Raw genomic sequence first — 26,099 nt, 5'->3', positions numbered from 1 at the left:
ACAGCAACTTACGAGCCTCATGGTAATATTTTGAATCCTCTTCAAACGTTGCACTTCTTTTTCTTCCAACCATTTAGGGCAAAAAAGAAAGTAGGATGAGCAAGAGTCATTGCAATTAACTCAATGAGGGTCTGCTTCACATTCATAGGCATCGTGGTCCTTGCCACTGCAACAAGCACACATCAAGGAACCATGACATGAGGTCTTTGAATGAGCTAACTGCTGACACTGGAAACATCTGAGAGGGTTTGGAATGTATGGCTGTACCTTGCTGATGGCAGGTGTACGTAGTGATGTAAATATCAGAACAAGGACATTGGTTGGCATCCTCATTCTATCTTTGTGAGAGGAGATATGCCTCACTGAAGAAACTCCTTGGGCAGAGAAACCAGCGAGAATCTCCGACACAGGGACGTTCTTCAAATCCCTCTTAACAATAACTCCTCGTGATGAATATAAAGTCGCATGAGGTGTAACCTCAATAGGTATATCCCAAATCACCTTTCAATGCAAGAGAAGTTCACTGTGTTGAGATGTGGATATTTCCACCAACATGTCAACAGAGCAAAGTTTTTTGAATGACTTTGGAGAGCCAGCAAGTCCCTTTTATTCTTTCATGAAAAATGGAGACATCTACTCTAAAGGTTTATCTGAAAGAGAATGTAGTATAAGAAAATAAGGTGCAGGTGTTACAGATGTTGAAGATTACTGCTCAGAATCTTCAAGACGTTGTCGTTTAACTATAAACTGTTTTTTTACTATTTTATTTAAGTTTTTATTTGGAGGATCCATAATAAAAAAGAATATTTCGGTTCCCACTGACCCCACCCACCACGGAGCCTTACAAGAAGACGCACCACAATGCCAAACAAGGACACTGCAGCTTCATCAGAGTTTCATGAGCACTATACCTAAATACCAGCATCAGATATGATGTTCATAACATCTGTTGAGAACCTTCAAAACTTGTACTTGGTTTACCCTAGCCTAAGTGGACCAGCCGATTGACCCTAGGGGACCACCCCAAGGCTACCTGTCTACAGAAATTCAACGCCAAAGTGGTGGGTCAGGGCTGGACCCCTCAACCACCAGGATCTTCTCCTCTCCTTCACGGGTCACCACGCACGGCAAACGGGTGGATGTTTAGATCCCAGAGGAGGTAAACTGAAAGAACAGAACTTTCCCTGGGAGGTCCCCTCATCACATACAGCGATCCACACTCAGGAGAATGCAGACAGAAAACTATCTTTCACCTACCTCATCTATCAACAAGTAGGATTAGACCGTAAGTTAGGTGGAAAAAATGTTTTTGATTAAACATTAATTTATTTAATAAATAATTTCTTTAAATATTAATAAATTCTTCTTTAATTAATAATTTGTTAAAATATCAATAAATTCTCGGACATTTTGTTACAATACGTATTGGTTAAATATATTGTTTTTTTGCAGTTAAATTAGATTCATGATTTGTAGAAATATATGTCTTTTAAGTGCAAAATTCTACTCTTTAAGTAATTCTCCCCAAAAAAAATAAATTCCTATCTTCCCTAATTTTAAAATTTTGGAAAATTTGCTTAATACCCTCATTTTTTAAAAAAAGCTATTAAATATGCAAGTAATCTTTTAATGAATTTTAGATTAAGAGTCAGGGCTAGATTTGGGTAAAGGTTAGGGTTAGAGTTGGGGTGTTTGATATTTTACTGGATAACAATATTTGATAAAGTTTTGGATAAATTATATTGGATATTCAAATGATTTTTACTTCATTAGAGGATTACATTGGCATAAATATGACTCAAATATATTTTTATATAAAACATGGGACTTAAGCACATATTCATAAAAATGAGTTATTTAGTAGATTTTTTTAATAAAATAATATTAAAGTGAAGTAGTAGTTGTTTTATTTTTCAAACCCATGGAGAAGAAATTAAAAATCTTAAATCTCAAGGAAAAGATTTCTGTCATTAAAATGGTCTGTGAGGAAAAAAAAAGAGCATTTGAGAAGTCACTGTTCATTTTAAATGTGGAAAGACAGATTTACAACATTATTTAGGAAAAAGATAAAATAATGGAAAAATATTTAAAGAGCAACAAAACGAAATTGATCAAAAGAAGAGAAAAGGGTACTAAGTACCATGAGCTAAACTGCATCGTGTTTGAGTGGTTTTCAGCAGCAAGAGCAAAGAAGTTCCCTACATCCAGTCCAACTCTGCAAGAAAAAGCAAAGGAAACTGCAGAGATCCTTCATTTAGATGGCTTCTCTGTATCGAATGGGTGGTTGAAAAGTTTTAGGAGAAGACACAGAATTACATTTAATGTTTCCTGTGAAGAAGCAAATGATGTTGACAAACATGCAGTGGAAAACTGGCACAAACAAGTGAAAAGAAATTATCTGTCATTACAACCCAAAGGATATTGCAAATGCAGACAAATCAACTTTGTTTATCAGAGCTTTTCCCAGTAAAACATTGCAGATTAAAGGAGAGAAGTGTTCTGGAGGTCGCTATTCGAAAGAACAATTGACTGTACTTTTGGCTGCATTTGCTGATGGAAAACAAGAGAAACCATGGGTAATAAGTAAATGTGAAAATCTGCGCTATTTAAAAAATTTAATGAAGAATCAACTTCCTGTGGAATGGAAGGCGAATAATAAATTTGAGGAATTTTTGAACAAATTAAACAAAAGAATGGAACAAGAAAATAGGAATATTCTACTTTTCCTAGACAATGCAACTTGTCACCCAAAAGTTCAACTTTCAAATGTTCATTTAGTCTTTCTATCTCCACGTACAACATCAGTTCTACAGCCACTAGATAATGGAATTATACAGTGTATAAAACTGAAATACAGAAAATTGTGCTTCAGCATATTATTACAAACATAGACGACTGTAAGAGAGCATCTGAAATGACCATGAAATTGATGTGTTAGATGCAATTGCATTTTTAAGTCATTCAATCAAATGCATAAAATGCATAATAAAGTGTTTTTGAAACTGTGGATTTATTCTTGATAATGGCAGAGACTGTGTAGAAGTTGTTTGTTATCATGATTCTAGTGAAATCCAAACTCTGATGGTGAAGAATGGTGCAGATGATTCTGTGAACGCAGAAAGTTTTGTGAACGTTGACAAGAATGTTTTAACAGAAACTGATTTAAAATCTATAATAAAATTAGAAGATGATAACAGTGTGAGAGGTTCAGAAGATGAACAAAAATGGAAAATTTATTGAGGAAATAGAAATTCCTACTTCATCGCAAGTGTTAAGTTATATTAACACTATCAAATTGTATGCAAAAAGGAAGCAGGAAAATGAACTTCATGAAAAGGCCATAGAATTAATGTTCTCTTTTAACTGAAAGAGAAAGCCCATTAAAAAAACGAAAGTTAAAATTGGACACTTTCTACAGATAAATGTGATTACAATTTTGTGTACTTTTGTATATTTTGAATGTCTTTTTGTTCTTATTCTAATAAATACAGCATAAACAGTATAATAACTTTATTCACAAAAGTCTTACTTCCCTTGAGTCAAGCACGTATAATGTTCCACTCAAAAATTATATATAACTAAGGAAATGCATGTTCACTATCTGAGCCGGAAAACCTGCTTGAGCTGGAAATTTTACTCAGTCCTATGCGATTCTACCACAGACAGGTTTTACTGTTGTAATATGAGCTAAATATGAAAGATCCACTGTTAAGGTAAAAAAACACAGAATAACTATGTTATTCTTGAGGACTTACCTTTATAAAAACTGACCTCAAAATCAGGTGTTGGAGAGTTTTCCATCAGCATACACTTAGCTTGAGAACTGTAGAAAGTTATCTTTGGAGTTTTTGCTCGAACAAGTTTTACAAATCTGGCAGCATAAATGTATTTCTTATAATGTTTCTGAGGAAGACTTTCATAACTGAAAATATTGTCTGCACCACTTTGAGGAATAACAGCAGGAGAACTGGTTATAGGACAACCTTTACCACCATTTGGTTTGTAAATAATAACCTGAAGAGTAAAATACAACAAGGTATTCTAAAATATAGTGTTCACTAGATGACCTAAGTATATTATGTGCTATAGTGTGTTTTTGTTGGTTCACTAGATGACCTGAAGATATTATGTACTATAATGTGTTTGTGTTGGTTCACTAGATGAGTTAAAGAAATTAGTATGTTTTAAACGTGAGATAAAACGCACTGGTATGTTTTAAATGTGACATAAAACACATTATTATGTTTTCAGATTTCGCTTTGGTAGTGTGTTTATAATTATCTATGTTTATTACCTGTGTGCTCATAAATATCTATGCTTATTATTTGTGTATTCAGCCTGTATTTTCTACAGGTTAGATGACAACATACAAATTTTAATGATTATGCTTCTACAACTTTCAAACACTGTTTTAATACATACTCTCATTCCATCTGGAGAAATCCTGCAGACATCAGTCACTTTTTCTTCTTGATTTTTACAACGTATAAATTCTACACAAACTTCTCCATTCTCCAGTATATGAACCTAAGAATATCCAGAAAAATAAAGACACTGTAATTATGAAAACACAAGATTATTATTAAAACACCTGATTTTTATATTTCCAAAAACACCCAAAGTAGTAACTTAATAGGGTCTACATCTAAAAAAAAAATGACCATCAAATTCTTGCTAGAAATAAATACAACATAAATTAATAAGAGGTTTCTACAAGAGATGATAACTGTAAAGAACTGTTAACAACCAAGAACTTTAATAAAACATGCAGTGATACGTGTCAACTGTTGATAGCTAAAAAGAACTGTTGACAACCAAGAACTTTAATAAAACATGCAGTGATTTGTGTGAACTGTTTTATTAAAGTTACTGGATGTCTACAGTCATCAGCTATTGACACGTACCTGCATGTTTTATTAAAGTTCTTGGTTATCAACAGTTGACACATATCTCTTCATGTATTATTAAAGTTACTGGTTGTCTACTGTTATCAACTGTTGTGATGTGTCACTGCATGTTTTATAAAAGTTACTGGTTGTCAACAGTTCTTTAAAGCTATCAATTGTTAGCAAGTATCATTACATGTTTTATTAAAGTTCTTGGTTGTCAACAGTTCTTTACAGTTATCAACAGTTGACACATATCACTGCATGTTTTACTAAAGTTCTTGTGAACTGAATCATAACATGGAAAACAAAATCTCTGTAATTACATCATAACTGTAAGCTTCCAAACAAAATGAACTACTGGTGCTTACCACTGCGTTCTTCGTCCGTTGCCGAGTGGATCTCAAACGTTTTGTATTTAAAGGTGAACTAAGATTATCCTGTCCTTCTGAATGTTTTCCATACTTTGGATGGATGTTGGGTTTTGAAGTGGTATCATCATTACAGGTTTCCATGTGACAACTTTCTTTAAAAACTTTGGATCTGTTTTTACAGAGAGAAGCAGCAAAATGACTGTGATCACTAGTTCGACAACCACACGTTTCTAAGTGAGAACAACAGTTGTCTCTACCACCACACTGCCAGTGATGGCTACAAGTTGAATGTTTAACTTTTTCTAACCTTCTGACTTCTTGGCCATTAAGTTCACTCCGAAGAGGCTGGTCACACGATGACCCATGACTAACAAATATAAACTAATCTTTGAAAACAAAACATGAATTACAAAGGTAGAGAGTGACTATCAACTAATACAACTTTACATAAATACATGCAGAAGTAAAAAATTCCACTTAATATAAATCATGAAAATTAGGGGCATTAACTTTACACAGGCTTTACAATTTTACTGGTTATAGATTTAATTCTACAAACTTTTAATATATTATTCAACATACTTTCAGTAAACATTACAACTCTTTTACAAAGATAAAATAACTAATTTTTAAATAAAGTTTTATCCATGAATTCATCAAGTTTTTGATTTTTCTTTACTAGTCCAAGTACAAAGTGATTTTCATGTTTAGATTAAAAGTGTTTTCTTTATCTCAAAAATCTAAACTTTTATTAGTGTAATGTCTAAAACCTCCTAAATACATTTCAAATGTTTTTTCACTAAAATATATTCTATCTATAGTTTTCTCTACCCTTTCTCTATACAAGGTTGGAGAATTTGACTGATCTTGTAATGACCAAAACCATTTTTCTTTCTAGAATGACTTCAAAGAGTAATATAAAATTTGTTTATCACTGATAGCTGTAAACTCATAATAATATATATCTATTTTATTCTTAGATTTTATTGTGTTACTAACCTTTGAACTTTGTCTAACTATTTTTGTATCATTATAAGTTGTAACTCATTTGAGAAATGTGCAGCTCATGTGTTAGAGTTTCCATAAGCTACTTCGAGCTGCTCATGTTGTTTTCTTGTGAAATACTTTCATGTTATGTATTTTACCTTTTCTAACCTTAACCAATTTAAAGTTTCCTGATTTTACATTTAAACTACTTTTAAAACAATAAATACATAACACGCATGAGAAACAAGAAATAAAGTTGTTTTTTACCTTCTTTTGTTTTTGGCTGTCACCTTTCAATGACATTTAAACTCTAGTTTTTTTTCATAATACTGGTAGTAGTGCACTAAACAATGTTTAATTAAATAATGCACCAAAGGAAATAGAATAACAACATCCAGAAAGGAGACAGTACCCTATATCTATCACACATTTTGTTGGTTTTACAACTATGACAACAGTTGTAAGTGACATAAAAATTACTGCAAATTAGTTTCACAGAACAAACAAATATCCCTGGAAAACATACCAAGAAGCAGAATGACATGAAATGTTGTTAAGATTCTGATGAAAATGTTTTTGGTTGATACACTGAACAGTTGTTTCACTGCAAAAACCATCCACATGACAGTGGCCACAAGTGGACCTGCTGCTCTGAGAATGTTGAGCTTCATTTGTATCACTTATTTTTCTCCAGTTATCATGAGGGTTACAACTATGACTAGAATTCCCTTTTTCAGCACTCAGATACACAAGTTCATTTTTTCTGCAAGAAAAGATGTACATATATTAACACTGATAAGCCTGTGGAACACTATTATTCATGGAATAGCATCACACAAATACCAGTTGAAATTTTTAACCCACTAACATTTTGAACCATTCTTTAAACCATGAAGGGTTGAAAACGAAACTAGATAAAATTATTATCCAAACAACAACAACAACAACTTGTTTAACACTATTAAAACCTGAAATTAAAATTATAATGTTAATATAAATCATGTTACCCAATGTTGTTTTTATACTTGCTTATATGTAGAGAATCCAGACTTGGCTACAAAATAGAAATATCTGAATAAAGTTAAACAAACAACTTTTAAAACAAAACAATAAGTGGGGTATATCTAGGCTTTACTGGAAATGAATGTGTATCTTTACATAATTCAGTAAACATTATAAATATGTTACACACAACACATAAGATTTTTAATACAGTGGTAATTTAAAGATTTAATGTTAAATACTGATCCAGTCTCACTCACACTTTACCTGACCCAAATGAAAGATTTTCATTTTAAGATTAAAAAATACTGATAAGAAACAAAATTTTCAAAACTTATTTGGCTGAAATTCAGTAAATTAAAGTATTCTATTGCTTATAAAGAATGCCATATCTACTTTAACAAAATTATTGAAATTTTTTGAAAGACAGGATAACAAAGAAGAACATGGGGCACATAAACTTGATTTATTGTATACACCTGCATAAAGTAATAAGCTCAAGATGCTAAACATTTTTTTCTAAGTATGTATTATACAAGAGATTTATAAGATCATATATGGGTAGAAAGAAAAGATGGCAATTGATAACAAGGAAGAGTCATGTTTACTGAGAGTTAATACATTTCCTTATGACTATTAACACTTAAATATAAACTATACCATGCTTACTGAAATACATGAATGATAAATTTAATTACAATTTGGATACAACTTAATAAAACACCATGACACTGATTCTACTGCATGCATATAATTAAACCACGTGTAAAAGAACAGTTCTAAAAACACCTGGAACACAACTTTCAACAATACACCAATTAAAATATGTTTAGCCATTTAAGTAGTTTTATGGTAAGTGTACACAACATAATGCAACAGACATAACTTACCTGTCAAAAATGCATTTGAGCCCAGCCAGATGACCTTTGTCAACTCTAATTTTTATGTTTAAAGACTACATGTATCAAACATACTAAACGGATCACTAGCGTTTCTGCCGATTCTCATTACTTTTAATTCTACACACTATGCAAATTGGTAACCAACATCATACATCATAAGATTTTCATAAAAAAACACTTTACAGCACTGAGAACACTTGTGAACAAAGGGTAATAATAATAATAAAATTAATTTTCAACAAATGTTTTCCACATCTATATCTACACACATGTTAAAAGGAATTTTCTGACATTTTTTTCACATACATATATGCTATAACAAATAGGACAGAATAATATAACATTGATTTGTGATCACAATAAGTTACTGGCAGATACTATTTACATTACTTTAATTAAAAGACCTGAAAGATAACACCTCTAGCTTCAAACTTTTTGTAAAATTGAAAGAAAGTTTTCGTGGTGTGACATTTTGTTACTTACTACTTTTACAGAAATAATTTACAATGAAACAGTTAAAAATTAAGACTATAATTAATATTTTTGTTTCTTTTAGTAACAGCAGTCACCTTATAGTGTAAACAAATGTAAGACAGTGTAAAACAACCTACTCTTCTCCATATAGTTTTTTTCTCAACTCTCCTGTGAATACTGCACGAGTAAGTTGAGATGCCACCTGTTTCTCTCCACCCTTCTCTTGTCGACGTCGTTCTTCCGAGGCATCCCTTTCTCTCCTAGGTGGACCACCATAATGCTGCAGTACTTGAACTGTCTCTTGATGATAAGGTTCCGTTTTATCACTTCTCACTCCGACTGATGGTAAGGTGCTGATCTTTGTCTTTAGCTGTTCAAGTGATCCTCCCATCTGAGAACAAGGATATCTGTCTCCATGTCTATATATGTATATATAAATAGGTTTCTTTTCTTCAACACATGCCATTATGATGTACATAGTCATGCTTTATATTATCTGCAATACACAATAAACTCAAACAAACAATTTTCTCCATCTTGAAACACAGACAGTCAATTCTGCAAAGACGGTGTTTGTCAGTGAACAGTTTTTTTTGTACCAAATTATACCGACTATAAAACACTAAGAAGAATGAATCCAATAATTAGTTTGGAAACAATTAATTTTGTAACATATATACAATACTATAAAACTTCATACTTGAACCCTTTTGAAAACCCAGCAAAACTAGCATTACAACACAGTTTATAATTCAAAGTTTGATACTGAAAAAAAAAACAACTTATTGTTGCATGATAAACAAGCATTTACAGTTCGTAACATTTAGTTTCTTTAAGTTGGACAACACTAGACACAGATTATATATGTATTTGTGGCTTCATCTTTCACTTTATTTACATGTACTTGTTAATAACTCTTACCATTCCATGACAGAAGCCATGCCCACTTTTGATAACATACAAAAGTTATGGAAATCTTCAGATTTCCAAACCACAAGTACTTCTCTGAACCATTTACAACAATTCAATATCTTTCCTAAGGTAAAAGCCCAAGACTGAACACAATGTGGCCTAACCAATGACCTTTACAATGACATTATAACCTCTTTAAATTGTGTTCAACATTTCTGTAGATACAACCTAAAATCCTATTTGCCCAAACACTAGCAAGAACATACTGCTTGAATGGCTTTAGACACTTATCAACTATTATACCAGAATCCCAATTAATGTTATTCCCATCCAAATTATACTTATAATTAAATTTCTGATACCCATATGCATTATCTTGCATTTATTATAATTAAAACCCATCTGCCATTTATTTGTCCAACTCACAAAATGATCTAAATCTTTATCTGAATCAGCAGTATCCTCTTCACAGTCAAAAACACCAAAGATCATATCTTCAGTAAATTTAAGTAATTTGTTAACAATTCCTTTATCTGTGTCACAGATGTAAATGAAAAATAGGAAAGATCCCAAGACTGAGCACTAAGGTAAACCAATCATGACATTAATCCAGTTTGATTGAACTCCATTTATAACAACCCTCTACTTCAGATTTTTATTTTGTTAACCTGAAGATGACCTAAGAAGGTTGAAATGTTGTTCTCTGCTTTATTAGTAAAAATGTTAATACACATACAAGCCATCTTGAGATACACTCTTCTGTACAATTAGCTATCTTATTACCCATACCTACAGAGATAAGTTTTTACAAGCCTTTTATGTGGTATCTTGTCAAATGCTTTCTGAAAATCCAAATACACCAAATCTACACCCTTACCTTCATCTACATAAGCAGTAACATTTTCAAATAATGTCAGAATATTTGTAAAGCATGATTTTCCCTTAGTGAAACCACAGTGACTATCTAATAAAATTCTATACTTTGTTAAATGACTTTTCAAAGCATCTTTTATCAGACTTTTCAAAACTTAATATTTTCTTACACTGAAAATGTATTTATTACAGGTACTCACCTCTCTCTTCACATATAATTATCTCAACCTTTACTTATCCTCGAAATGTTGGTAACTCTTATGAACAACACACCAGTCATTAATAACCACATATTTTTGTGTCATAGAGCAACATATGCTCATCCAATCCCAATGAGCCTCATATACTGTGTTATTGACATAGAGCTCGTTTGCAACAGTGGGAGGAAGTTGTGTTGCTAATCAGACAGATGACTTTCTTGTTATCAGTAGTTTTAGAGGGAAAGAGATAAAAACATGGTACCAGGTGTTGCCAGACAGGTGACTTTCATGTTATCAGTAATTTCAGAAGGAAAGAGATAAAAAACATGGTACCAGGTGTTGCCAGACAGGTGACTTTCATGTTATCAGTAATTTCAGAAGGAAAGAGAGAAAAAACATGGTACCAGGTGTTGCCAGACAGGTGACTTTCATGTTATCAGTAGTTTCAGAAGGAAAGAGAGAAAAAACATGGTACCAGGTGTTGCCAGACAGGTGACTTTCTTGTTATCAGTAGTTTTAGAAGGAAAGAGGCTGGTAGTATCAACCATGGCAAATCTTACTCAAAATGACAGGAAAATGATCACTATCCCATGGATCATTGTCAATCCTCCAAGGAAAATGAGAAAAAAAGTGAAGAGGGAAAGACAGAGAAATCAATGGCAGTAAAAGGATGACTGGGTGCATGAAAATAATTATAAGAACAGCTTGATTTGAGAGCATAAGATCTACCAAATGACCCATCTATGTCAGCACCACTCTAGAGAGGATTTTGTACATTAAAGCCTTCCAGGATTTAAAAGGGAGACAGCAACTGTTCAACAAAAGCATCAAGGTCTGACTGATCATAAATCTGTCTATGAATCATTCAGGCAGAAGAAACTGTGATGATATGACCCAACATGGACTGTAACAACCTCCAAGGATGTATCGAGCTACAAAGATAGGGTGGCCACATGCAGGTCAAACAGCAGTGTCACCCCTCCATGCATTTGTGCATCACACAACTTATCACTCCAGTAAAAAGAAAACTGCCAAAAGGTGACTGTATCAGAAGGTTTCAGAAATGGTTCCTGTAAAGTAAGACAATCACAATGATAGGAATCAAGCAAGCTTTAATGTCATCCAGATTAGAATAGAAACCTTAACAGTTTCTCTGTATCAAAGTGGTCATATTTATTTAGATGGAAGAAAAGTGGGTGAAGAACTCTTTGGTTTATGACCATACTGTTCGTCTTCATTACAAGAATGTCTGTCAACCTCCATGGATTCTGCCATGAGTCAAGTGGGCAGGTCTGTCAGTAGACAGAGATTCCAGAATAATTGTTCTACATCTCAAGGCAAAGAAAGTAGACTTGAGCAGATGCCAGAGCCAAAAAAGACATTGCAGGCAGTCACTGGAAGGGATGGTGGAGACTTGTTAACTTGCTTATCCATTGATGGCAAAATACACCCCAAATAGTTTGAGAACAACTTTGTTGGAGGCACGCTCATCATAGCAGCAGAATGTAGTGCAACAGCATACGTCCAAAAAGGAGTTCGGGACAGTAACTTTCCATCCTTTCGCTAAGAAATATTAGTCATTTTCAAATACTATATCTCTTCCTCATACATCCACACAGTGCAAGAACAAAAGTAAGAGGAGTGAGAGCCACTGCAATTAACACATTGAGGATCTAGTTTGCACTCACATGCATCATGGTCACGTAGAAAAGTTTTATTTCCAATGTGTTATCACACTTACTACTTCATTTTTACACTATGGGCTCAGTTCCTGAGATCAATCTAGTAAATACCTTGTATATGTTACAGTGAGTGTATTTTCATGGAATTTTTGCAGTTTATCAGTAAACATTACAAGCCTTTTGTATGAAAAATACTGAATTTCTTTTTATTGTGTTTAAGTTTTCTAAGCAATACTTTTTCTATTGCATTTGTCTTTCAGAATGTTGACCATTCAACATACAAATCAAGTTAGATTTTAAGATTAAAAATACTTTAATGCATCAGAAAAACCTGACATTTGCCAACAAAATCTTTATAACCTCCAAATAATTATGTTCTTGTTTAAAAAAAACTTTAACAGTTTATCTCTTATTTCCACTATTTTATTTCTGTACAAGTTAGATCAATTTGATCAAACTCGTACCCACCATAAAAAAAATTAGGAATTGGTTAGTTAGTTGGTAGTTTGGGCATTTTATGGCACAAAGCAACTATGCTATCTGCACCAAACATCAGGTAAAAAGTTGAAATTAATTAAAGTAAAATTATAAAAATTCATAAAAGGTAAAACAAGACAAAGTTTAATTTTTTAATTAAAAACATAAATAGCATTAAATGCAACTTTTACATCTAGTCTACAGAGGTAAGAGAAAAACTACAGTAATACAAATTGTAAAGGACTTTCTGTAGCATAACTGTAACTATCGTAACTCGCCAGGAAAACTAACATGTAAGTTCAATATCCACCGTTTGTCACCTGAAGTTGGCCTTTCCAGTCCTAGTTTCAAGTTATTTGATGTTATGGACAATTACAGAAAGTAAAGTAATACAAGTTTTAAAAGACTTGTAGCTGTCCCCAATGATGAACAGGATCCAGCATCTTTAAGGCTGAGGTTCTGGCAGAGCCATAGACCAGTGATCCATAGTCTAGTTTTGATCAAAAAAGAGCACAATATATCTTTAGCATAGAATGTCGATCCACTCCCAAAATGGTAGAAAAGAGGACACGGAGAATGTTCAGTGCTCTTGTACATTTGACCCGTAGCTGCTTGATGTGTGGTATAAAGGTCAGCTTCCAGTCAAAGATAAGCCCCAAGGGCCTTGTCTCAGAGACTACAGGTGGCACAACTTCACCGATATAGAATTCAGGATAAAGATGAATTACCCTGTTGGTGGCAAAAATGCATGCAAATGGTTTTAGAGAGTGAGAAATTAAAACTGTTTGCTGAGGTCCACTTCAGTAAACAATTGAGAGCAGTCTGTAGCTGCTGCTCAATATACTTCATGTTCAACGACTGACAATGAGATGTAAAAGTGGTCGACTTAGAGCTCATCTCCAACTGTGAGAGGAAGTTGTTCAGTGATGGCATTAATCTTTATACTGAAAAGTGTGACACTCAAAACACAGCACTGATAGACTCCAATTTCCTGTAGAAAAGAACGGAAAAGTGCCAAACCCATAGACTTGGAATCTCCTGTCCATTAAAAAATTTTTTTTTAAAAATGGGCAAATGGCCATGTAACCAATACATATGGAGGTCTCGCAAAATGCCACACCTCCATGTCATATCATAAGCTTTCTCAATGTCAAAGAATACTGATACAAGATGTTGTCATTTGAGAAAAGGTTCTCTGATTGACATTTCAAGTCGAATCAGGTGATCCATGGTGAAGAGCTGTGTTCAGAACCAACATCAGGTGGGCAAGAGGAGGTTGTTTGCTTTGAGGAACCAAACAAGATGAGCATTAACCATCCTCTCTAAGGTTTTACAGAAACAGCTTGTCAAGGCAACTGAACAATAATTTGAATGAATCTTGTGATCCTTCCCAGGCTTAGAGTAAGGTAGGACAATGGCCTGGTGCCAGGTATCAGGGACAACATTCTCCTGCCAGATCTGGTTAAAAACAACCAGAAGAATAGCAACAGAAGCATGAGATATAAGGTGCACAATTTTGTTGTGTACATCATCAGGTCCAACCGATGTACTACCAAACCAATGAAGGGCCAGTTTGAGTTCCACCAGTGTAAAAGAACGATTATAGTCATAGTTACAATCAGCTCGAAAGGAGAGATGTGACTGCTCTGCCTAATCCAGCTTCCACTGGGGCACGCGGGTTGGGTGGCATCGACCATGGCCAGTCTCTCTGTAGATTATAGGAAAATGATCACTGCCTCGTGGATTACTGTTAACCCTGAATGAAAATTGGAAACATAATGAAGGTAAAAAAATTAAGAGATAAATAGCAGTAAAGGACACACTAGGTGCAAGAAAACAAGTATAAGAATCAGTATTGAAAAGAGAAAGGTTGTGATCAGAGAGCACATGTTCTACGAAGTGACCCCTCCCATCAATATGATCAATTAATTCCATAGAGGGTATGATGTCCATCAAAGTCCACCAGGATTAAAAATAGAGATGGCAACTGTTCAATGAGAGCATCAAGGGCTGATTGGTCACAGATCTTTCCAACGGACAGGAAGAGAGAACATACAGTGATGGTACGACTAAAGGAAACACGGATGGCTACATTCTCCAAGGGTGTGTCAAGTGACAAAGACAGGGTGAGCAGATCCCTCCATACACTTGTCCATCACACAGCCTGTCACTTCTGTACAAATAAAACTGCTGAAAGGTGACTGTATTGGCAGGTTTCAGAAATGTTTCCTATAAGGAAACATACAGGGCAGTAGGAAGCAATCAGTGCTTTGATGTCAACCAGATTAGAACATAAACCTGGACAGTTCCATTGTATTAAGGTGGCCACTTTTATTTATGTGTAGGCAAATTGGGTGGAGAGCCCTTCTGTTTATGACCACATCTTTTTTATTTTTTGTCTTTGTTTGAGAGAGGTCTGTCGACCTACAAGGATTCTGCCCTGGTCTGATTGGGCAGGCCTTTGTTGTTGGAAGAGTATTCCAGTGACTAAGGACGAGAACAAATAATCATTTTGCATCTCATGGTGGGAGAAGAAGATGTACCCAAGGAAATGCCTGTACCTGGAATGAAAGGAATTGGATCTTGGGGTTTGCTGGAATGTATATTAGGGACAGAGATGGGTGTTGAAGTTCATTCATCAACATTTTTAACCATAGAAGTCAAAAGACTTTGCATTTGGTTTGAGAACCATTCTTTTGGAGACACAGAGAGATCTGTAGTAGTGAAACAAAGTGCAGCAGCATACATCTGAGAAGAAGTGGTAGACAGCAACTTACGAACCTCAGGGTAAGTAATGTTTTAAATTGTTTTCAAATGCTGCACCTCTTTTTCTTCCAACCATTTAAGATAAGAATGAAAGAAGGACCGGTGATAGCCATTGCAACTGATGCAATGAGGATCCATTTCACACTCACAGGCATCATGATCCTTGCCACCACAACAAGCACATGTTGAGGTACCATGACATGATGTCTTCAAGTAAATGAACTGTTGACACTGGAAAGTATTTGAGAAGGTTTGGAATGTATGGCCATACCTTGCAATTAAAATAACCTGCCTTGATGGTAGCAGGTGGACACAGTGATGTAAATGTCAGAATGAGGACATTGATCAGCATCATAATTCCATCTTTGCAAGTGCAGATATGCCTCACTGCAGAAACTCCTTGGGTGGAGAAGCCAGCGAGAATCTCTGAGTATGGGATGTTTTTCAAATCCCTCACAACAATAAATCCTTGTGATAAATTCAAAGTAGCATGGTATATCCCCAATTGCCTTTGAATGCAAAAGGAGTTCACTATGTTGAGATGTGGATGTTTCCACCAATATGTCACCAGACCAAAGCTTCTTTACTCACTTTGAAGAACAATCAAGTTTCTCTAGTCCCTTCTAAATGAGAAAGGAAGACATCTGCCCTAAAGGTTTGTCTGAAAGAGAATGTATTATAAGAAAATGAGATACAATAGGTGTTACTGACTGCTGCTCAGAATCTTCAAGATGTGGTCATTTAGCTATGACCTGTTTTTCACTATTTTATTTAAGTTTTTATTTGGATAATCCATAATAAAAAAAGAATATTTCAGTGCCCACTGGCCCCACCCACCATGAAGCCCTATGAGTGGATGCACTACAATGTCAAACAAGGACACTGCAGCAATGCCAGAGTTTCTTGAGCACTATACCCAAACACCAGCATCAGATACAATGTCCACAACACCTGTTCAGAACATCCAATACTGGTACTTGGTTGACCCTAGCCCAAATTACCAGCCAATTGACCCTAGGAGGCCACCCATCTACTGGAATTCAAGGTCAAAGTGGTGTGTTATGGTTGGACCCCTCAACCACCAGGATCCTCTCCTCTCCTTCATGAGTCACCATGCACGGCAAACACGTGAGTAGATGTTTAGATCCCAAAGGAAGTAAACTAAAAGAACAGAACCTTCCCTGGGAGGTCCCCTCACCGCATACAGGAATCCACACCAAGGAGAAAAATTAGGAAATACATATAAATTGTTTTTTTTCTCTTAGAATGATTACAAATTATAAAAAGAAACCACAAATGTTTAGTTTAAATCACATTACATTATACATCTTTCTATTTTTATTTATTTTATTTTATTGGCCTTTGAGCCATTATTGCAAGGGGGATGGACATACACTCACATTACCATAAGCAAGAATGTTAAATTGGCTTTTAAAAAGCTACGTGTCTTAACTGCGTTCTAGTGTTTTGTAGAATACTTACCCTTTTCATTATAATACATTATACAACTTTGTGCATTATTACTAGTTAGAAATACGTTCTTAAATTTTGGCTATTTTACTTAAAATATAGAACAGTAAATGAAATATATAAAACAATTATCTCTTCCAGTTATGAACTCTACTCATTTGCTGCAAGTTGCTAAACCTCAAATTTCACATGTGGAGAATATAAAACAGTATGATGTTTTTTAGGATTTATATATGTATTTTGAAATAACAAAAAGTTATAAATTACTCTATAATGTATCTAGTTCAGTAATTAAGCTGTATTTAGGTGTAAAGAAAATATGATTTTTTGAGTTCACTAATGTCTTAACACTTGGAATCCATCATGATGAGAAAGAGTTTCCAGTGCAATAACTATGCAGAGATAAAGACCACTAAGACGTTATTCTGAGTTTTCATATAGCTATACACACTTTACTGGGTGATATAGGTGTAAGTAAGCAAGCATTTTCAAAAATTGAAGAGATAGGCCAGGCCACATTTATTGACTCAATAAATATATTGATATCTCAGAAAAGAGAAAACACAGGAGGTTCTTATCTCATATTCTACCTCATAAATATAGGTGATTTTAGTATCCAATTTGTAAGAAAATATAGACTTTGTATTTAATTATCACAAACATCTAATCTGAACCAATGCTACATTCACCATACTATGACACACAAAAATCAATATTTAGGTTTTTTTATATTTACTTTTAAATTAGGAAATTAACTAATGTATAACACCAAAATAATCTACAATTTGATTCCAAACTTACTGACATGCATTCATAAAATAGTAGTTCAATAAAATTTTGAATGTGAATCTGCAAAGGTGATGACATGACCTTTGACCCATGACTACAGGAAGACCTGTCTTGGTAGGTTTAAAAACCTAACATTTACAGGAATGAAATAAAAAAGTTCTCAACCCACCCAGGTCTGAGTCTTACAGGAGAAGTTGGAGACTGTGTTTCTCTAGTAGGTACATTATGTCTATAAATTGCATTTCCTGAACACTTGGTTCTCAAAGATGAGCTGTTACTGATATTTACACATTCTGACGACCGCTGTGACTCTAGTTCTGTAATAGGAAGCGCTATCAAAGGCCTGGAATAGCCCTGACGGGTAGCGTTCGTACTTCGGGAAGATGATACTGTTGTCATTGTCCCCATACCACTATCTGTGGAATTCTGGGTTAATAACTAGAAGAAGAAAAAAAGTTAGCATAGTTAAGAAATAAAGAGACAGTACAAGTAACTACTGCTCCAATATATAAAGTAATATATAAAATAGATATGAGCTTGGTTGATATCATTAACCTTGTAACAACTGAGAAAAAAATAAATTTTCATGCAGTAACTTCTGATATGTTTTGTGCATCTTCACAAACTTTCAGGTTTCAGTAAACACTCGTCCATGAATACAGAGAATCAGTGTGTTGATTGCTCTGAGTGATCTTTATATTAACATTAAAAATACTGTTCTTCATCTGAAAACTTTTAAATTTCATTTCTGTAATTTCTAAGACCTTATAATAAATAAATATCAAGTGTTGTTCACTAAATCTTTATATTTATCTGTTATATTTTCTTTCCCAACCCTATACACAGTAAATCAGTTTGATAAACCTTGTAACTACTATAGAATCTAAATCACACATTTTTCATCTACAATGGCCACAAATTGTAACAGGAAAACACAATTGTCCATCCAAATGTGTTTTTAAAGCTTGCAACAGTATACTTAACTTTGTACTTAATTTATTATATAATTGCCATTTGAATCATGTCTAATAATCCCACCACATAGAAAGTGTGTAGCTCATGTTACTGTATTGAATGATGTGTCACATAAGCTGTTCATGAACACATATTGTGAATAATTGTTACTTTTATTATTATTCATTATCTTATTTCATCTAACCTAAAAGATTTCTAAATTTAGTTATTTTTGTAATAATTAATGATAAAATATACAGGAAAATAAAAAAAAACATAGTATTTATTTATGATCTTGTTTCTATTTGGTTTTCTAACTATACCATAAGAGTTAATATTTATCTAGAGTTGTCAACCTGAACATTTTCAAAGAAACTTTCAGACTGAAGATGAAATGGATAATGTTTTGTACAGAAAGCAAGGTAATATATATTAAAAATATGTTTTCTATTGGCAATTAGTAAAATAGACATATGGGTCTAATTTTTTTGGTTTATAGCTCCACAGACAGACAAATAAGTTTTGTTTGTTTTGTTTTTGAATTTCGCACAAAGCTACTCGAGGGCTATCTGTGCTAGCCGTCCCTAATTTAGCAGTGTAAGACTAGAGGGAAGGCAGCTAGTCATCACCACCCACTGCCAACTCTTGGGCTACTCTTTTACCAACGAATAGTGGGATTGACCGTCACATTACAATGCCCCCACGGCTGAAAGGGCGAGCATGTTTAGCGCGACTGGGATGCGAACTCGCGACCCTCGGATTACGAGTTGCACGCCTAACACGCTCAGCCATGCTGGGCCCAGACAAATAAGATTAAGGAATATAAAACCAAAAAACTCTACCTTAGTAATATCTACACTATATTGGTTAACTTATGTTAATTTCCTTACTTGACAATTTTCATTCTAGGAGAAATGGGACTTTTAAAAATATTCCTTTTTTAAATTGAAAACTTAAGTTATATAACATTAAAATGTGATTTATTATCTATGTATTGATGCCAAGTTTATTTATATAAACTGATAATATAATAAACTAATTTAATTGAAGTTTTAAATATAACTCTTACAAGTTGTGACTTGTACACTTTGACCCACCCACAGTGCGAGGATTAATGCATACAAATTACAAATTATTAAATTAGACCATCTTTAAACACTGACATAATCTAGCTGTCTATAAGTAAACTAAATAACCACTTATAAAAAAAACTACAATTCTTAAGATGTTTTCTGCAAATTAAATATAAAACAGTTACATGTTTATTCTTACCTTGTCAGAACAGCCAATGTATTTGTTCATGAAAGGATGACTTAGCACCTCTACAAAATAAAAACACTTTTGTTATATTTCTTGTACACTTACTCTTTGCTTCTAGTTATACATAAAATATTACAAACAACTGTTATATTTGTTGCCAACATTAACTTATTTAGCCATAAGCTTGTAAAAAAGTGTACATTAAAAGATATGAACAAGGCATATAATGCACTATTATAAGGTTGTGTAGAAAAAGTGAAATAATGTAAAATGTAGGAATTATTCATTCAGTGAAATTAAATTATAACCTTGTATGTAAAATAATATATCAGCTATGATACAATATACTAGCTACAAAACAGTCAAGTTACCAATATTTTGACCATCATCAACAATATTGTAATATAAAAAGTGTATTTAAATTGCTAACAGAAAGAATCATAAACAATATTGTAATATAAATAGTGTATTTAAATTGCTAACAGAAAGAAGCGTCAACAATATTGTAATATAAATAGTGTATTTAAGGTGCTAAAGGAAAGAATCATTAACAACTGTAATATAAATAGTGTATTTAAGGAGCTAACGGAGAGAATCGTCAACAGTATTGCAATATAAATAGTGTATTTAAGGAGCTAACAGAATGAAGCATCAACAATATTGTAATATAAACAGTGTATTTAAGTAGCTAATACAAAGAATCATCAACAATATTGTAATATAAATAGTGTATTAAGTTGCTAATAGAAAGGATCATGAACAATATTGTAATATAAACAGTGTATTTAAGTAGCTAATACGAAGAATCATCAACAATATTGTAATATAAATAGTGTATTAAGTTGCTAATAGAAAGGATCATGAACAATATTGTAATGTAAGTTGTGTATTTAAGTAGCTAACAGAAAGAAGTATCAACAATATTGTAATATAAAGTGTATTTAAGTAGCTAATAGTAAGGATCATGAACAATATTTTAATGTAAGTAGTGTATTTAAGTAGCTAACAGAAAGAAGTGATAGTAAACACATCAAATTAACTCTTTATGAATATTTTATTTCAACTGAGAATATTGTTACAATACACTTAGCCCATAATCATTAACTGGTAGTTTTCAAACAAGCTAAATATATGTATGAATAATTACCATTAAGTTTTAAGCGTTCTTTAGGATTCTTTTTCAACAAAGAATCTATTAAGCTGCATGCTTCTACTGAGAGATGTTCTGGAAGTTCATAGTCAGACATCACCACTCGAGTTAGAGTACTTTGAACAGCTGCAGTATCAAAAGGAGGTTTACCCACCAGAAATGTGTATAACATACAGCCCAAACTCCAAACATCAGCTTCTAGCCCATGGGAACTACGAGTAGCTATTTCTCTGATAATTGTAGAAAGAAATACAATAAAAACATTTACTTTAATTAAAACCTTTTGTTTCAAAACAAGGAACTTGGAATCACATCTTTAATGAACCTTTTTAGGTTTAAGATCTACCTTTATAAAAGTAACAGTCAGACAACAGCAAGAGAAAAAAGTGTCTATAACTATGTTTTATGTACAGTGATGGTGAATATTACTACAAATTATATTAAAACATTAAATAAATATAATTTTTGTAGCTGCCATAAAATATTCATTTTAATTTAATAACTATATACTTTCAACTAAAAATAAACTAAGATATATCACCAGTGTGAATATATACACCTTGACTGTACTAGCTTTTCAATATTCAACTGTAAATAAACAAAAATATGTCTCCAGTGAGAATGTCACACCTTGACCGTGCTAGCGTTTCAATATTCAACTGTAAATAAACAAAAATATGTCTCCAGTGAGAATGTCACACCTCGACAGTGCTAGCGTTTCAATATTCAACTGTATATTGACAAAGATATATCACCAGTGAGAATGTCACACCTTGACCGTGCTAGCTTTTCAATATTCAACTGTAAATTAACAAAGATACTTCACCAGTGAGAATGTCACACCTTGACCGTGCTAGCTTTTCAATAATCAACTGTAAATAAACAAAGATATATCTCCAGTGAGAATGTCACACCTTGACCGTGCTAGCTTTTCAATACTCAACTGTAAATAAACAAAGATTTATCTCCAGTAAGAATGTAACACCTTGACCGTGCTAGCTATTCAATAATCAACTGTAAATAAACAAAGATTTATCTCCAGTGAGAATGTAACACCTTGATTGTGCTAGCTTTTCAATATTCAACTGTAAATAAACAAAGATATATCACCAGTCAGAATGTCACACCTTGACTGTGCTAGCTATTCAATAATCAACTGTAAATAAACAAAAATATATCTCCAGTGAGAATGTCACACCTTGACCGTGCTAGCTTTACAATAATAAACTGTAAATAAACAAAGATATATCACCAGTGAGAATGTCACACCTTGACCGTGCTAGCATTTCAATATTCAACTGTAAATAAACAAAGATATATCTCCAGTGAGAATGTCACACCTTGACCGTGCTAGCTTTTCAATAATCAACTGTAAATAAACAAAGATATATCTCCAGTGAGAATGTCACACCTTGACCGTGCTAGCTTTTCAATATTCAACTGTAAATAAACAAAGATTTATCTCCAGTGAGAATGTAACACCTTGACCGTGCTAGCTATTCTATAATCAACTGTAAATAAACAAAGATTTATCTCCAGTGAGAATGTAACACCTTGATTGTGCTAGCTTTTCAATATTCAACTGTAAATAAACAAAGATATATCACCAGTCAGAATGTCACACCTTGACTGTGCTAGCTATTCAATAATCAACTGTAAATAAACAAAAATATATCTCCAGTGAGAATGTCACACCTTGACCGTGCTAGCTATTCAATAATCAACTGTAAATAAACAAAAATATATCTCCAGTGAGAATGTCACACCTTGACCGTGCTAGCTTTACAATAATAAACTGTAAATAAACAAAGATATATCACCAGTGAGAATGTCACACATTGACCGTGCTAGCATTTCAATATTCAACTGTAAATAAACAAAGATATATCTCCAGTGAGAATGTCACACCTTGACCGTGCTAGCTTTTCAATAATCAACTGTAAATAAATAAAGATATATCTCCAGTAAGAATGTCACACCTTGACCATTCTAGCTTTTCAATATTCAACTGTAAATAAACAAAGATATATATATCCAGTAAGAATGTTACACCTAGATCGTGCTAGCTTTTCAACATTCACCTGTGAGTAAATTAAGGAAAGTTGACATTTATTGTTTGAATAATAATTAACAGACAATAAATTGTGTATATTCATAAGAAAACTACTTAAAGTTAACATTTTCATAGTCTTAAAATTTATTCCTAAACATTTTTCCCTAACATGATATACTCATTAAAATGATAAATTACTGAGGCACTTATTTGTGTGATTATTCATAGTACATAATATAGATTTCTGATCGAGTATATGTTGACTAATAACAATGTTTGATAAAAATTGTTAAAACCCTTAAAGAAAGCAATCTCTTGTGACAAGTTCACAAATAATGTGTTTGAAAACTTACAATGTGTCAAAATGTTGGAAAGTTTTAAATGCAAGATGCTACCCCTTTCTGGATGTAATTCTGAGATCCCTAACTTAGCAAGGAATATACAGCAGTTTCCTGTAATATGTTCAGCTTCATAACACTACAAAATCAGAAATACTACTAATAATCATTAAATTGCCAAAAATGGACCACACATAACACCCTTCTTTATTTCACTCAAGATTTTATCAATATCTACTAATGTGATGTTATGGTCAGTTGACCTACACTGGGAGTAAGAGATTGCTGGTTCACCAGTTCCTCCAATAATGAGCAGATTAACTGATTAAAATAATTAATAATAAATGTTGATAAAGGTCCTTCTCCTAAACCTCATTTGTTAAAACATTCACAGAATTGAGAAAAATACACTCTATAAAGTTTGTTTATTTCACATTAAAAGAGTTCTTCTTAAGCAATTTCATAATGAAGTCTCAACCACTTCTGGTATTGGATGACAGCCCACATTAGTAGTAAATATAATGTTGTTCTTTATTTTCACTGCAAAGTCTCAATCACTTCTGGTATTGGATGAAAGCCCTTATTAGTGGTAAATATAGTATGGTTATTTCGTTTCACTCCAAAGTGTCAACGACTTCTGGGATTGGATGACAGCCCTCATTAGTAGTAAATATAGTGTGGTTATTCACATTTCACTCAAAATTGTCAACTACTTCTGGTATTGGATGTGAGCATTCATTGGTAGTACATATAGTGTGGTTATTTACTCTCACTGCAAAGTCTCAACCACTTCTGGTATTGGATGAGAGCTCTCATTGGTAGTAAAACTAATGTGTTTATTTAGTTTCACTGCAAATATCTTATTAGTAATGAAACTAATTAAATAAATATATCTGAGAGAAAGACATATATAACCCCTCACATTCAGCCAGTACATTAATGAGAAAAATACCATGATAATAATATACTTGTTATAATGTGAATAAACAGGAGGGTACTTAAAACCATTAACATTAGTTAATATGATTGAAAATTGCAATATATTTAAACTAATTAAATGTAGCAGACATGTGAAGTAAAATTCTTCTCACTTAATATGTACACAGTTCTCCTAATGGTTAAAGTGTTACAGTAAGTTTTGTGAACTTATTTGTAAACTCATAAAGCAAGTGAGCAAAATCAGAAACAAAACAAACTGAAAAAATAAAAACAAATAAACTTGTGTAATTATTAAAAACCACCAAAGCTAGTTAGCAAAAACTGGGGAAAGATATTAAATGTGAAGTAATTTACAGTCCAATGGACAAAAGCTGAGAAATTAAACTATCTTATGCACAAGAGGAGAAAATGGGTGACAGTGATAGCAGATTAATGTTCATTAATAACAACCTAGAGATCTCCATAATATGACCACTTTTAATACAAGATAAAAAAGTAACCTTTTTGAAATCTTTAGTAAAAGTCATAGAAAAGAGACCATAATATGATAAAAAATTTTCACACTTACGGTGAAATGTAATTTGGAGTTCCACACATGGTCATGTGTTTTTCTTCTGGCCATGCTAGCTGTGTTGCTAAACCAAAATCAGCAATTTTCTGTTTGAAGTAAAAAGTTACAAGTTAAATATAAATTATATGCTGTAGTCCCTTGATAGTGAAATAGTTAAGGCTCTGACCAGGAATAATATTAACAGAATCATATACATTAATATTTTATTATTTATCCAACTATATTTCACAAATGAATAAAAAAAATCAATTGATGTGATTTACATGATAACTTTCTGTTACACAATACACTAATTAAAATAATAGTCTTTAGTAAAAAAAAACCGTTATACAATACATCAATAGTTGTTAGTCAAATACAATCATTACACAATACTTCAACAAAAGGCCAATGACTCGAGTGCTTTTAAATACTATGACAAACATCACACCATTCATCACATTGTATCGAGTTATATACAAGCATCACACCATTCATCACATTGTATCGAGTTATATACAAACATCACCCCATTCATCACATTGTATCGAGTTATATACAAACATCACACCATTCATCACATTGTATCGAGTTATATACAAACCTCACACCATTCATCACATTGTATCGAGTTATATACAAACCTCACACCATTCATCACATTGTATCGAGTTATATACAAACATCACACCATTCAGCTCATTGTAACGAGTTATATACAAACATCACACCATTCATCACATTGCATCGAGTTATATACAAACATCACACCATTCATCACATTGCATCGAGTTATATACAAGCATTACACCATTCATCACATTGTATCGAGTTATATACAAGCATTACACCATTCATCACATTGTATCGAGTTATATACAAGCATTACACCATTCATCACATTGTATCGAGTCATATACAAACATCACACCATTCATCACATTGTATCGAGCCATATACAAACATCACACCATTCATCACATTGTATCGAGTTATATACAAACATCACACCATTCATCACATTGTATCGAGTTATATACAAGCATCACCCCATTCATCAC

At 33.1% G+C, this 26,099-nt stretch overlaps 1 protein-coding gene across 1 annotated transcript in view; it reads right to left on the bottom strand.

Annotated features, from left to right (window-relative positions):
- The window catches only part of LOC143243875 (serine/threonine-protein kinase PLK4-like), a 63,665-nt gene that overhangs the window by 24,281 nt on the left and 13,285 nt on the right, over positions 1-26,099 (bottom strand). Inside the window, 9 exon segments of the mRNA XM_076487627.1 lie at positions 3,756-4,014; positions 4,423-4,527; positions 5,258-5,627; positions 6,774-7,010; positions 8,763-9,044; positions 17,964-18,232; positions 20,021-20,070; positions 21,156-21,388; positions 25,057-25,145. Of these exon segments, the coding sequence (XP_076343742.1) occupies positions 3,756-4,014; positions 4,423-4,527; positions 5,258-5,627; positions 6,774-7,010; positions 8,763-9,044; positions 17,964-18,232; positions 20,021-20,070; positions 21,156-21,388; positions 25,057-25,145 (1,894 nt within the window).

This window comes from Tachypleus tridentatus, chromosome 2, assembly GCF_004210375.1.
Source record: "Tachypleus tridentatus isolate NWPU-2018 chromosome 2, ASM421037v1, whole genome shotgun sequence".
NCBI classification, from domain to species: domain Eukaryota; kingdom Metazoa; phylum Arthropoda; class Merostomata; order Xiphosura; family Limulidae; genus Tachypleus; species Tachypleus tridentatus.
Note: the sequence above shows the minus strand (reverse complement) of the source record. Positions and strands in the feature narration are given on the sequence as shown.